Source organism: Miniopterus schreibersii (genome assembly GCF_964146895.1).
Source record: "Miniopterus schreibersii genome assembly, chromosome: 8".
Classification (NCBI taxonomy): Eukaryota; Metazoa; Chordata; class Mammalia; order Chiroptera; family Miniopteridae; genus Miniopterus; species Miniopterus schreibersii.
Window position 1 is genome coordinate 33,299,974 of NC_138109.1, and position 14,850 is coordinate 33,314,823.

The 14,850-nt window shown below is 49.8% G+C and overlaps 1 protein-coding gene across 6 annotated transcripts in view; it reads right to left on the bottom strand.

Moving 5' to 3' along the window:
- Positions 1-14,607, bottom strand: part of SSBP3 (single stranded DNA binding protein 3) — a 151,414-nt gene extending 136,807 nt beyond the window's left edge. For 3 of the 6 annotated variants that reach the window (XM_081144462.1, XM_081144461.1, XM_081144460.1), the window contains exons 1-4: positions 14,417-14,572; positions 13,359-13,431; positions 13,074-13,135; positions 10,340-10,424 (exon numbers count right to left, since the gene is read on the bottom strand). In XM_081144462.1, coding sequence (XP_081000588.1) covers positions 10,340-10,424; positions 13,074-13,135; positions 13,359-13,431; positions 14,417-14,472 — 276 coding nt within the window. In that variant the 5' untranslated portion in view covers positions 14,473-14,572. Of the gene's footprint in view, positions 1-10,339; positions 10,425-13,073; positions 13,136-13,358; positions 13,432-14,008; positions 14,095-14,416 lie in introns of those variants that run through there. The other 3 variants (XM_081144463.1, XM_081144465.1, XM_081144464.1) reach the window with 3 other exon arrangements.
- Between the last annotated feature and the right edge of the window lie 243 nt (positions 14,608-14,850).

The following is a 14,850-nucleotide window of genomic DNA, read 5'->3' on the forward strand; positions in this document are numbered from 1 at the left end:
CCCAGGGCATCTCCCAAAGAAAGCTGCAAAATTCCCAATGGATGGCACAGACACAGATGCAGGCGCCAAGCTCTTAAGCGGAGGTTTGCTAACGTCAGTGGCAGCCCTGGGAATCAGGAGCCCATCCGGCCACAGACTTGCTGTGTTACCGCCCTATTCCAGGCCTCAGTTTCCCTCACTATAAATAAGAGGCTCCTTTTACATATATATTTCTATGATTTGATGGTCTGTTCAAATTTCAAATAGCCTTCTCAAAATGGAGCCACAATTTACAAACGATATTCAAATACTCTCACCCGACTTCAAAAAAAAAACTTGAAGCAGACGAAAGTGAAGCTTTATTTCACATATTTTCATATTGCAGATGAACGAAGGCTCATAGACCAAATGACTTACCCAAGGCCATCTGAAAGTCCAAATCCTGTGTATTGTCTGTGACACAGCTTTAGTCTCCATCACCGACCAGCACAGAGCCAGGCACACAGCAAGCATGTACGACTCACAGCCCAACAACTGACCGCTGCTCCAGGCCAGTCTGCAAAGCCACACTGTCCATCCCAAGAGAGCAGGCAAAGCTGTGGCTAACATCCCGAACGTGGGGGAGGTCTGCCACCCCAGAGTCTGCTCTCTCAAACAGCCTTTTGTGATGTGGACAGAAGGATCAGAAGAAAACCTCAGACAGAGGCTGCAGGGAGCAGCGTGCTTCTTAAGGTCAGAGGACTGTGAAACAGAAGTGAAATGTCAGGCGCTTCACCCAAACACACAAAGAGCAGGAGGCACAAAGCCTGCCTGGGAGCTATGCAAACAGCTGTCATCCAGAGGGGAAAGGGAATTTGGGAGGCTGGGCCAACCTGGGTCAGACAGGATGCCCTGAAATCTATTCTCAAGATTCTTGCTGTGGCCAGAGCCTGAGCCCTGCAGATGTTCAGACAACACCCTCCACAGGGGGCCTGGGAAGCCCCCCTTCCTCAACTGCAGACAGGCAGAAGTAGCTGCCTTAGGCCAGCCAGCAGGGACAAGTTGCAGACTGCAAGTAGGAGCCACTGCTTATTCAGCATTCAGCAAGCATCTGCTGAGCACCTTCCACGTGTGTTCAATGCCCGAGCAATATGGCAGCAAACACCAAAAGCAGAGGTGCTGAGCACCCCCCAGGCACCACTCAGGAAGCAAGATGGGGAGACAACTCTCTCAAGAACCCTAGGAGGTGAGGATGATTCCCTTCTTATTACAGATCAGGGAACTGAGGTCAGCAATCGCTTATCACTGTGCCTCAGTCATCCAACCTGTAGGTCCCAAGATTCAATCTCAGCCTCTCTAGGCTAGTGGCTTTCAAAGTTTAGATTGGCCCAGCTGGGCGTGGCTCAGCAGTTGAGCCTCAACCTGGGATCCAGGCAATCAGGGGTTCGATTCCCAGTCAGGGCACATGCCCGGGTTGTGGGCTCAATCAATGACTCTCTCATCATTGATGTTTCTATCTGTCTCTCCCTCTCCTTTCCTCTCTCTGAAATCAATAAAGATGTATTTAAAAAAAACAACAAAAAAAACAACAACAAAGTTTAGATTGACACCCACAATAAGGCAAATTTCACATCACAACCGAGGGCACATGTTCATTTACAGGCACACATAAATCACTGAAAACAAGTTTCCCCAATTAATACTTATGTTTACTTTCCATGATAGTTGTTTCATTTTCTGTAATTGCCAATCTGACCCACTAAGTTGATTTCACGAGGCACTAATGGGTCAAAACTCAGTTTGCAAAACAATAAGTTAGCATGAGCCACTTGTCCATCTCCATTAAAATGTGTATTTAACACACCTGATCCCTGGGCAGGGATCAAACCCCTCTCGTCTCTCAGGCCCAGAGTGCAGCTCACCAACCTTGGGGTTCAAGACTCTACAACAGGACCCAAGAGTGGGTAAGGCAGAAACGGATGAAGGTTAAGGGCTCCTGTCCTCAGGAGCTTCCAATCTAGAAGGAGGAAGGGAAGAGGTACAACCTGGACCCAAATCATTCTCCTTCCAGGGAGCCAGTAGCAAGTGAATAAGAAAGACACAAAGTTCTTGGGGGGAAAAGGAGAAAAGGGGGTGTTCCCGTGAGGGTGGTCCTGGCAGGCCGGTGGAGAGAGCCACACTACAAGCTGACATCTGCTTTACAGAAGGGCTGATTGGCAAGGGAGCAAAAAAACCATCTCAGGTGCTACAGTACCAAGTAGGGACCAAAGGGAAGGGTCAGAGGGGGCTGGAGGAAGTTCCAGATTCCCAGGGCAAGAGAAGTGGGTGCAAGAGGAGAAAATGGACAGTGACTGAATAACGGGCCAAGTGCTGGCCAGGAGCGTCCACATGCCGTCTCATGTCATCCTCACAAGCATAAGTATGATTGAGGAAGGTGGATTCAAATCCAGGGAACCAGAGAGCTAATCAACAGGTGAGCAAGCCAATGATGATTCATGCTTCACACATCTCACCCCAAAACCCCTGCTGCTGTCCCCCTTTTGCATGAGAGAGCGAAGATTCATACCAGGCAAAGTGAGATAATAAGTATGATAACACATTTATATAGTACTTACGCTGTGCCAGGCACTGGATGTATTAGTGTGTGTGTGTGTGTGTGCGCGCGCGCGCGCGCACGTGTGCATTTTTGAGCACGTACGCACACATGCATGCAACATTAACTCATTTAATCCTAGTGACAACCTCATGAAGCATGTATACTCTATCAATCCCATTTTGACCTAATGAAACTAAGGCACAGAAAAGTCAATTAAGGTGCCCAGTTTGCAAAGCTGGTAAGTGCAGCAGGACAGCATAGGACAAAAGAAAGAGTCCTGGACCCTGTTCGGGTTTGCAGGTTTGAGTCCTACTGGTGACCTCAGGTGGGGCCATCTCTCCTCTCTTGGCATCAGTTTACCTACTTGTAAGATGACTAGGTGACCTCCGGTTCCACCACCTGCAACCCTGTATAAAATATATTTCCCAGGGTGGGACTGTTTAGCTACTTCCGTCACCTGTCCTGACTCTCTGCATCCTTGTCTCCAAAGAACAAGATCATTCTGCACAAGTGTTTTTAAGCACTCATCACATCCTGAGCTGCATCCAGTCTCTTCTACTGGACAGTGAGCAGAACAGGCACTCAATGATCGAACTAAATCAACACCCGAAAATTCGTCAGTGTCTTCTCCTGGTGTGGGGGCCAGCCGACCAAAGCCTGAAGCTCACTGTAGGAAGTCGAAAGAGAAAGCAGCCAATGCACCCAAAACCAGTTTCCCATAGGACCTTTCCCAAGCCCACCTTCTCCTTCAGGCCCTGCTTTGGAACCCCTCACTCCATCAGAAAGTCAGATGAGGCCCGAGGCCAGCCAGGGCAACATACACCCAAAGAGGACAATGACAAGACCCCAACTCAGGGGCTTTCAATCCTGTTTATCCCTATCAACATTTACACAGCACTTCACAGCAAACAGCTTCCCGTGCCTTCCTCCCAGCCACTCCCACAGTCGAGAGAATGGACCTCAAAAAGTGAAGCCCACTCCCCCAGCCCACCCCCTCACCCCGCTAACAAGTGGTGTGAAGCCCATATTTGAATTCGGATTTCTGCTGATGCCAAATCACCAGCCCTCTGGGTCTCACCATTTAGCTGTGTGGCAGCCACATGTGAAGTGGGACAGGACCACTCTGTGTCTAACACAGATAAGGGGCACAGACATCTCAGGGGAGCATTTATCAGTGCCAGCTTGTGGCACGATGCCTGTTGTGCCCCATGCAGGGGTGTGGAGGTGAGACAAGACACTGGAATGGAGGAAAGTCTCCATGACATGTCAGGGGAGACTGAGCCCCAGAGGGCATCACTGGGAAATTCAAGTGTCCAGTTCCCTAGGGTCAACTTGCTCTCCCAGAAAAATATGCTATTGTCTCCATGATATTAAAAGTTTTGGGGGAAAACTTTAAGGCTATAAAGAGAAAGGAAACAAATTCACTAAGTACTACCCACAGAGAGACAACTTATTTTTATACACACACACATTACTACTTAACCCTCACGCCAACCATGCACGGGAATAGCCACTTCCCCATTCTACGGATGGGAAAACTGAGTGTCTGAAAGTCTGCCCTGCCAGGAAATGAGAGTGAGAACTAGAACTCAGGTATGCATCCCAGCTGCCAGTCAGAGCCCAACCCCTTCCAAATCCAGAGGATTCAAGGCTCAGGAAAATAAAAGCATAACACAGAGAGAAACACTCCTAAAACTCATCTCACCAAGGCTACAGAAAACCCCATTACCCTGGCGAATCAAAAACAAACAGTCATTATTGTCCGTTTGCTGTAAGCTTCCAGCAACATGTATTAAAAAAGTTTATGTGAATCGTCTAATGCACTTGTGCCGTGGTCAGAATTATTACCAAGCTAAAAAAGATTAATTTTTCTAAATACTCTAAACCCTAGACACTACAATAAAGGCTACAGCTAGTGTAACATTTCTGTTATCTTGGCTGACAGGCCCTCAAGCACACACACCTCCCTTCCACTTCTCCTTCTTAAGACTTAAGCACACACAGACTCACATACAAAGGTGGGAATGTTGAGGAAAGGGGGCAAGGTGGCTCTGGCCTGAGGTCCCCACTAGAGAACCTGCTTCCCTTGGGAAATTAGGACAGCCTAAGGGACGCCGCAGGGAGAGCCGGGTGTCTCCCAGCTCCCTCAGAGCAGTGGCTGGCACAGAGCTGGCTCCCGGTCCAAGTTTGCAAATGCTTAGCTAACAAAGATGGCATTATGCAAAGACTGGTGCACACGGCTGGTCTTGGAGTTCAAATGAAGTGACCACTGCCAAAAACTTTGTTTGGGTCCCCACTACTCCCCCTGCCCCACCTCCCGCCTTGAAATAAAGGGCAAAGATTTGCAATTTGGGGTCTTGCTGCCACTTGAAACCCATTAAAGTGGCTGCATTGCCTGGGTTCTGGCAAAATGCAATTCCAGTTACTCATTTAGTGTTTAATTAGCTACCGATGGAGGAGTCTGGCAGCCTCCAGGGGTTAAGAGGACTTGCAGCAAATGGGGGTGGGAGCCCTAAGAAAGGACACAACTCAAAGTCTAAGCTCCAAGGGGAGTGGGGAAAGAAAGTGTGTATGTTTCATTTTCATAGTCTGCCATACAAGGCTGCCAAGGGTCAGAGCCAAAGGCAGCACCGTGAACTTGTCAGGACCTCTAGGCAGATAGCTACACTGGCTTATCGCAGGGGAGAGCACTCCCTCAGCTACCCAGAGCCCAGCTGCGGGCCTGCTCCTCCCATTCCTGCCCACACTGCCACCCTCTCATGCCCCTGCTCCCAAAGGCTCTGGCAGGCACGGACACTCCCTGCCTGGCAGGAACCTCAGCTCAGCACATCCAAGGAGAGCCCTCTCAAATATCACTTTGCTATTTCAAACCCACCAAGGACGCTGGACCCCTGCCACTGAGCCACAAATACCTCTGCTCCTATGCACGCCCAGGACTCTTAACCAACCCAGGACTCAACCAACAGTCTGGAGATACAGGCTGACGGCAGGGGGTGGAGAGGGTCACAGGGGTTAACAGCTGGGCGGGAATATATGGGTCAGGGAGCCAGCCCACTGAGAGAGGCTGACTCAGGGGCTCACAATGGCAGAGGTCTTCAGAGTAGGGAAACTGAGACTTAAAACTCGCCAAGGTTGTGGGACTCTGTGTCCACTACACACCCAAGTTCTTCACTGGGGATCACAGAGGAGTTTGGAATTTGGGGCAGTAGCCCGTGAACCTCCTGAAATCATGCACAAAGTCTCCTTTGTCAGGAAACATGCACTTTCTGGAAGGAAAGGCCATAGCTTTTATCACATTTCCCTGCCAAAAGAGCCAGGGCTCCATAACAAACTCCCTTCCCAGAGCTTGGGTCCCACCTCTGCCAGTGACTCCACAATTCACCTCTCAGGAATGTCAGTTTAATTCTCTGCTAAATTCAATTCTTCAGTGAACATATATTGGCACACTATGAATCAAAAGCAAACATCTTCCCTCCACCACTTAGCTACATGCCCTTTGACAAGGCATCTAAACACCAAGTCTCAGTTTCCTCATCTGTAAAATGGGGATGAGACTTTAATAAAACCTGACCAACAGGCAGCGGTGAGGCCAAACCACAACCACATATTGAAAAAGCGCTATGAAAAGTACAGCAACACAAGCTATGCATGAAACCATCACTGCTCTCTACACCTTCCACTCAGGCGCCACTTCAGGGCCTTATCTACTCCACTCATTTCTTGCCACCAAAAGGAAAACATAAAATTAGCTACCACAAGAAGGGAAAGGACTGCTACCAAGCCCACAGACCCTGCAAAGAAGGTCGCCAGGACACCACTGGGCCCCGCAGTGAGAGACACAGTTGGCAATTAGGAGTGTCTGCTCCACAAAGGCCGGAACCCAGACAACAGAGTCTAAGAAATCCCGATGGGACCCCAATGGCTTTCACCAACACTCTCAGAACCATTATTCTGGATGGAGAGGAACAGAAAGGAAACCATAGGCAAGGTTCCTGTGAAACTCGTCTATGACCTCAGGGCTCTTCTGACTACAGACAAACCAATTTCTCCGAAAAGTCCACTCCAGGTACCAAATCCTGCAACACTCCACATTATATGTGGTCCATATCAGGGTGCTCAGACTTATGAACAATGAGCCGAGAAATCTGAAGTTGCCAGATGTGTGGGGGAAAATAGACTGTGACTCAAACAAAAACTCACCAATTCAAAGAAAAATTAAACCCCCTCCCCGCTGAGTCATCCAGCTCATTCCAGGCTCTATGTAGCCTGTCTTTGGCCAGAGATGAGCCTTTGAGATCACCCTGATCCATCAGGAAGAGGAGACAACCCGCCAGGAACACAAAATCATTTCCCTCAGAAAGCTGAGGCGAGGATCTTCCAATGGATAGAGGTCCTTTCCAGCCCTGCAGGAATCAGGCGCTCCCTCTCATCCCTGCCCAGCAAGTACTCACTACTTATTACCCACCAAGGCCCGAACCTGGTACCTGGGCTATGCAGATTCCCCGACAAACCATGAGAATCTCTGAATCTCCTTGATCGAAAATGAAAGGCCAGTTACTGCACACTCTTATTTACATTCCATTTCATCTTCTAAAAAGGATTTAAGGTAACGAGTTAATCCACATTAAATCACCTGGCTCAAGATCACCCAGCAAAAATGAAGTCACCGAGCCCGGCTGGTATGGCTCAGCAGCTAAGCATTGACCGGTTCGATTCCCAGTCAGGGCACATGCCCAGGTTTCGGACTTGGTTCCCAGTGGGGGGCATGCAGGAGACAGCCGATCAATGACTCCCTCATCACTGATGTTTCTGTCTCTCTCTCCCCCGGAGATCTCCCTTCCTCTCTCTGAAATCAATAAAGATATATTTAAAAAAAAAAAAATGAAGTCACCGAAAGAACATCCTCCAGTATTCCATTGTATGTCCCAGACCAGGTTACTTACTGACCCCGAATTACCTATTTTTTCTTACCTATATAATTCCTTACCCCTTCATTCAATTCGCATGAGTGCCTACTATGTGCAAGATGTTGTGAGCTACAGAGATGCACAGCTCTGTGGATGAATGGTCTCTGGCATGGAAAAAACTAATAAGCTGTGGTCGGAAAGACAAACCTGAAAGAGAAGTTAGTCAGAACAGGTACAGGCAAATGACGCCATGGACCTGTGAGGCTGAGCCTTGGCGCGGATATGAGAACTGACCCGCGAGTCGGTTATAACCTGCATTTAGATCCTGATTCTACCACCTACCAGCTGGGAGTTAACCTCTGTGCCTCAGCTTCTCCATCTGCAAAATGGAGTTTACAACATGTCTTCTCTCACAGGGTCACTGAACCTATAGCACTCAGCACAGGGGCCCAGCACATGGAAAGCTGCCAACAAAGATTTTGTATAGGTGCGTGTTATAGACACTGAGATTAAGGAGCAAACACAGTGTGCAGAAAACTATCATAAAAGTCTTCCACAACAGAGAACTTAAAAGATGGAGAGGATGCGAATGGGTAAGAGAGGCATGCATTCCAGACAAGGGTCCAGAAAGAGGCTATAGCAGTAATTCTAGCAAGAAGGAAGATGGGCTAACTAGATGGTAGCCATGGGAATGAAGAGAACACATGAAGGTTTAAGAAGGACAAAGATAAAAGAGGGTTCCTTTTCTTAATTTCCTTGATTAGTTCTTAATTTTCCAGTTGCTTCTTTGTCTTCCCAGCAACCCTTAACTCCTTTCACAATAGAGACGTTGCTTTCCTGCCCCATTCGTCACTCCATCCCTCCTCCCACATGACCTAACTCTACCGCCACATAACAGCAGGTGGATTGGATTCTAACCCAGAAAAAAGGGTTTAGACCCTAAAATCTGTGAATCCTGGGCCTCAATGTGACCTCATCTCTTGGTAGCGTCTTCTAAATACCTATGCTAACCTCAGAAATCTCTACACAATTCTGCTGCCATTCCTTAACAAATTACTGAATGCAATCCCATGAAAGCTTTCACGGTCACCATGTTGTTTCAAGATGGCAGACCAAACCACAAAATGCCAAAGAGTGTCTCACATTAGTTACTAGAGCACTAAATGTAATTAAAAATCATTAACCTCTCTGAAAGACAGCTTCAAAAGACAGCACAGACACCTATATCAAGAGATTGACTTGAAATAGGCACACCTACCCATCCCCCCCCCACTCTAAAATAAAACCATTTGCATAGCAGTCGAAGACTGGCCACAAAGGAACTGGCTGTCCGTAGATTTAAAAACAAAAAAAGAAAGCACAAGACTTTTACTAGGTAGAAAGGTCAAATTCACCAACTATTTTTCTATGGCTAATATACCTCTTAGCCTCCTTCCCCGAACTCCAGATCAGAAAACCCTATGATTATCACCACAGATGTTCCCAGAAGAACCACATCACAAGTGAACAAGTCGCCTCACCTTTCACTACTAAAAGTTTACCTGGCCATTAAGTACCATTCACCAGCTTCTCGTTCTCAACCCTAGAGAGGACATGAGAACTGGTGAATTTCCTCAGCACACCACTCAAAGGGCATTAACTTTTCAGTCATGGAAGAACTTCATCACATTGAATATTCTCAAATCCAGGCCGCCTCCAGCTGAGTCTCTAACTCCTCGTATTACAGGAGAAATTTTCACCATAAGGATATTCATGGTAATGGGATTTGACCACTTGCGAAACTCAAACAGATGGGTTTTGGTCTCCTAGGCCAGTTTCAAACTCTGCATGCAGGGGACACAAATGGCCGGGCTAAGTGGGTGGGCCCCGATGACATTCAGAAAACTAACTTCCATGCCCCAAAGTTTGGGGACCATTTCTTTCCACTTCATGTAGAAATATAAGACAAAACAGATCACCTCTTATGTGCAGATGTGTGTGCAGACAGGCACACACACACACTTAACCTTTTCCAAGCCCAGTGGGAAGCAGACTGAAAGGAAGCTGGGAAGATCTTCAGACACTTCCCTTCCATCTCCCCCAGAAGATCCTAACTTGTTTCATCCGATCATAAAGTCTGACACCAGACTTGGACTCTGGTTTAGAGTCCAATTTTTTTTTTGACGGGGACTGCTATGTAAGACTGGCATGGGTTAGGCATCTCTCCTATAAGCATTTCATAAACTTTAAGAAACTCATCCAGGTAGAGGGTGAAAATAGGACAGAAAGCACTACAATGTGACGACATTAACTATGGTCACAAGAATATTTTGAACTCAGGATTATGGACCAGCCAAGGACCTCAAAGTATGTCTCAGTGGACACAACATGAGTTCCCCCACCAAACAAAATACAAGCACCCAAAACATAATTTTAAAAATCACTCCCTAGAAAGTAATGCAAGAGTTCAGTTCATCGAATTCTCACTTAACACCCCTTTACTCCAAAACACAAATTTCATATTTGCTTTTTATTTCTTTTTGGCTGTGGTCCATTTTTTTCTTAAACCATCACCAAAGAGGCTCAGTCCCCTCCCAGTTAACTGTCCACTCTGAACATAAACCTCACATGGTTGAGCCCTGCTCAACGCCATTTAATTCTCCAGATAGGTATCTACACACTCTTTTGCATAATTACAACATTATGAAACACCATTCACCAAGTTAGAACGGTGCTGGAGGAGGGTACAGGGTGAGGGCAGCAAAGAGGTGGGCAGAGAAGAAAGGCAAGGAGAAAACAAAACCCACTGCCAATTGGCCGTGTATTTGCTTTTGGTCCTAAAGAAGTTAGAGCTATCCAACCCTATAATTATTGCCAGGATTAAAATTTTGTTACTCACGTAATCATGAAAGGCTTTTGCTTCACTTGAATGTTCACAAGTGTCTCGCCTTTCAGGAGCTGCACAGTAAAGGTCCCAAAATACGCTGCAAGTTGAAAAATAAAATAAGATCGGGTTACTAATTATGACTTGTGTACACAACGGCAAGTGCACAATGCTCAGTGCTAACAGCACCATGTCTCCCAAAGGCTCAGCCCCTCCTTTCCAGCTTTCATTGGACAAACTCAGCCTAGAAAACAAAATGGACCTAACCTCTTCTGGCAAGCCAGCTATTTGTAATAAAGTAATAGTTCTCATCTATCAGGCACCTACTGTGTGCTAAATGCCTTACACCTATGATTCTGCTTGTGACTACCACAGTGCTTAAGATAGGAGATTTATCCCCACTTAATACAGGGGGCACTGAAGTTCAGACAGGTTAGTACAACCCACCCATGGATGCCCAGAAAGGACTGGCAGGAATCTGGATGGGAATCCATGAGTCTCATCTGTGCTCCTTTTACTGCACCCCCTAACCCAAAATGGCTGCTTTTAGTTAAAAGGTTAAACTGCCAAAGTCAGGACTATGATTCATATGCACAGCAAACTGGGTGGCTCTGCCAATAAAGGAAACCTACAGGTTCTTAATCCAGGAACCCATACCCCCACCCCTCAGACCTCACCCCCACTCCCAGCCAGGCCTTCCCCTGAAGTATTCTTATGCAAGAACCACTCCACCCCATCTCGCCAAAGAACAAGTACCAGTTAGCCAAAGGTCAACCAAGTATCTTGTCCTTTCATATTGAAATAGAGAACTCTCCTCAGAGAGGCACCTGTCCACCTACACAGCTAAGGGAGAACTTGGGGGGGGGAGGTATTCCTGCTTCACCCCCTCCATGATTTTGTATGGTCACTCCAACACATCGTATTACATGAGAGCAGACATACAAGACCCTGCTAGACCAGTAAAACCCTATGCAAACACAGGGTAGACACTGTATTAACAAGAGTCCTTAGAAACCCTCTCCAGATCAGAAGCCCAAGGCTCAGGGATGGGAACTGACTGAATGAAGGGTAAAATGGGCACCAGAGCGGATGTCCAATGCTCCTGTCCCTGTTGCAAAGAGCAAGCACATCTCAACTGCAGCTCTGCAAGTCATCACACAAGCATCTCACTCAAGGTGTATGAGTAACACAGCCTGGCCCTCTTTGGATCAGCTCCACTGCTTCCTCCTACCCCCAAAAAGCCATGGTCATTCGCTCAGTGTCAAATCATGAGGCGCTTTCTAACTAACATGACCACTGCCTGAGCCCAGAACCACGGACAAGGCTGGAGAAGTTTCAGGGGGATTAGGAACAGAACTGGAAAATCAGAGACTTCTACTAGCGGCAGAGGGGGGGCTCAAGAACATTCCTTTCTGTCCTCTGAAGCTGCACATACTTGATTGACTCCTCCACACACCAAAGATTTCTAACATTACAAACTCCCCAGCCCCTTCTAAGTAACTTTTACTAACAAGCATAGGTTTCTGCAAAACCCACGATAGACCCACCAACCCCATCCACACTCCTCTCTAAAAACAACCACAGAATAAAAACCACCACAGAAAAACCTATCACCCACTCCGATAGGTAGAATCCTTCTGCCACACCAAATGCCTCCAACACCAGGCAGTTACAAAGTTGGCTGAAATAATCAAAAACTCATTTTCCCTGGGCAAGGTAGAACAGACACTTCAACCCCCCACATTTCAAAGAGACCTGAAACAGTAACCTGAGCTGGCGGTCAGTTAAACGCACTAAGATCCCAAGACATGGCACTCCATTTTCCTGAACTCCACCAAAATATCAAAAGCCACTCTGCTTTCTTTTCTTTTTCAAAAGGATGTCAGAGACTCGGCACCGATCAGTCACACAAAACACCCAGGTCTTCCTCGAACAGCAACTGGCTCCCCATTGGTCCCGTTGACCTTAGGCCTCCCTTCACCTACAGGCAAACCAAGACTAGACAGAGGTGGTCCCACACCAGCAGGGCCCTGGGGCCTGGGAGAGGGTCACAGATAAGAGAGCCCCTAACTACCAACTATGAGCACTCTGTGAGGTCAACAGTGACAAGTTAAGGTTCTCAGTAAAATGAAACTTTGTGGTTTTAGGGATGCTGAGAGGAAGGGAGCCCACAGAGGAGAGGAAGGTCCAGTCAGTCTGAATCAGTATCTTTAAAGGAAGTGGCAGCCCCTTCTTACTTTTTCTCAGGGTGCCTGGAAAAGACCCCCATAGATTCTCTCTCATTCCCTCTCTCTCTCTCTCTCTCTCTCTCTAAGGTTTTGAGCTCATAGTAAGAAAAAGAAAGGATAGGCCAGTTGTAAGACAGACCTGGTATCCCCTCCACCCCGCCCCACCCCCTCTCCCCCTAATTAAAGCAGCATGCAGAATTGACAAAAATCCTTCAAGGTTTTTTCAAGCCTGCCTAGTGGCCCCAAGTGAGACGGAAAAGTAAGGAGTTTCTATCCAAACACCGGGCATGATTTAGAAGGCTCTCTACAGGACGGAAAAGAGGAGGCAAAAACTTTAGGCACCAGCCTCTTCTGCCGTTTTCCTCCTTCACCAGTCCTGGCCTGAGTGCCCAGAGGTGCCCTGCTCTGGGCAATGTTGAAGGGAAGGCATGGGGGGATCTGCTCCAGGCCTCCTGTCTTTGTTCACTTGGACCAGGGACTCAAACAAAACAAACACACACAAAACTATCGCACAAACTTACCACCACCACGAGTGCAAAAACCCAGGCGGTTCTCCCAACGTGATGTTTTTTTCCCATCGAATCTAGAAAGGAATGAACGGAGATAGCTTAGAGGAGCAGAGGGAAGGGGTGGGCTGGGGGCTTCCTGGAGCCAAAAGGCTGTGGAGACCAACTAACAATAAATGCCAAAAGGTGATAAAAATTCAAAATGGTGGCCACAGTGGCTGCTCCTGAAAACAAAGGCTCTAAGAATAGTGGGGAGGAGGGGGTGTCAAGAAATTGGATGATGGGGGGAGTTCCACTCACCTCTGACAAGAAGGTCTGTGCAGATTTCTGTGCTCCTACGTGCAGTAAATATTCGTAGACGTATAAAGCTAACCTGGAAAGTAGACAGGGGGCACACAGAGAGAGGAAAGGTGTCAGATCACACGGGGCAATAGCTCCTGGACCTTGCCAGCCGGCTTCCAGCCCCGTCTGCGCTGTCCCATTGTGGCCACGACCAGAGGTGAGCAGCTAGCTCGGCCCTGCCTGGAGAGGCGGGTGGAAGCAGTTACGGGCTGGGTTTTAGGGGACGAGTTACCTCAAACTGTGGGGGCCTGGAGAGTAGCCCCCAAACTAGAACTTCCAAGTGGCGTCGGGGCCAAACCCACCTAAGTCTTTCAAACTCAAAAGCCACCCGATCCCAGGGCCTCCCTCCTATGCCCGAACCACTCCTTGCCACCCTCTGCCCAGCTCTGAGGATCCAGGGACACTCAGTCCTGGACTCCGGGGTGCCTGGTGAGCCCTGGAGTGGGCAGCAAAGCGCCGCCCTCACCACCTCCCCCCAAACAACTGTCCCCCAAACCAAGCCGGCGCTGCCGTCCCTGCCCAGCACCCCGGAGGGCACGGGGCCGGCGGCGAGGCCGAGGGCAGGGAAGGGAGAGCGCTCCGGGCCGAACAAAGCCCCAGGTACGCACTCCTCACGCCGCGGGCGGACAAAAGGAGCCTTCGGGGCTGCAGAAGCCACGCGCCCCCTGCCCGCGCCCGGTGGGCAAAGTGCAGCCACCGCGGGGAGCGCACCGAGTGGGGCGGCCGCCCCGGCTCGCCCGCGGGGCCTCACCCACCCCTCACCGTGGGCCCCCACGCCCGACACGCCCCGCGGCCACCAAGTGCCCCCTCCCTCGGTGGCGCCTCCCGCCGCCCCTACCCCGATGCCCCAACCTCAGCCGGCTCCCAACAATGGGCTCTCCCACGCCGCCCGCCGTGGCCTCGGGGACGGGGCCAAGCAGGCGGCGCCGGGGCCCGGGGCGCAGCAGCCCCCACCCGCCCACCTGCCTCCCACCGCCCGCCCGCAGCCCGGCGGCCACTTGGAAAATAGGGCTTACTTTTCCCGAGCCTGCCCGTCCGAGGGCACCGCCGAGCCTTTGCCTTTGGCAAACATGGTTTGCAGAGAAGAGGGCGCCGAGCCTCGCCGCCGCCGCTACCGCTCCGGCTGCTCCCGAGCTGCCCCTCGCTCCCGGCCCCCTCCCCGGCGCTCGCCCGCTCGCTAGCTCGCTCTCTCCTCGCCGCGCTCCCCTCCCTCCCCCCCAGGCGCTGGCTCCGCGCTCTTTCCAGCTGTCAAAGCGTCAGCCCCGGCCGCGGCCCCATCGCCCTGGAACTCCTCCCGCGCCGGCTCGGCCTGGGGTGCCGGTGCCGCCGCCGCCGCTCGCCCGCCGGCCCGGCTGCCCGCTGGTTCGCTCGCGCGCCCGCCCGCCCGGCTCTGCCTGCGCCGCCCTCTGCGCCTCCGGCACCGCTGCTGCCGCCGCTGCCGCTGGTCTAC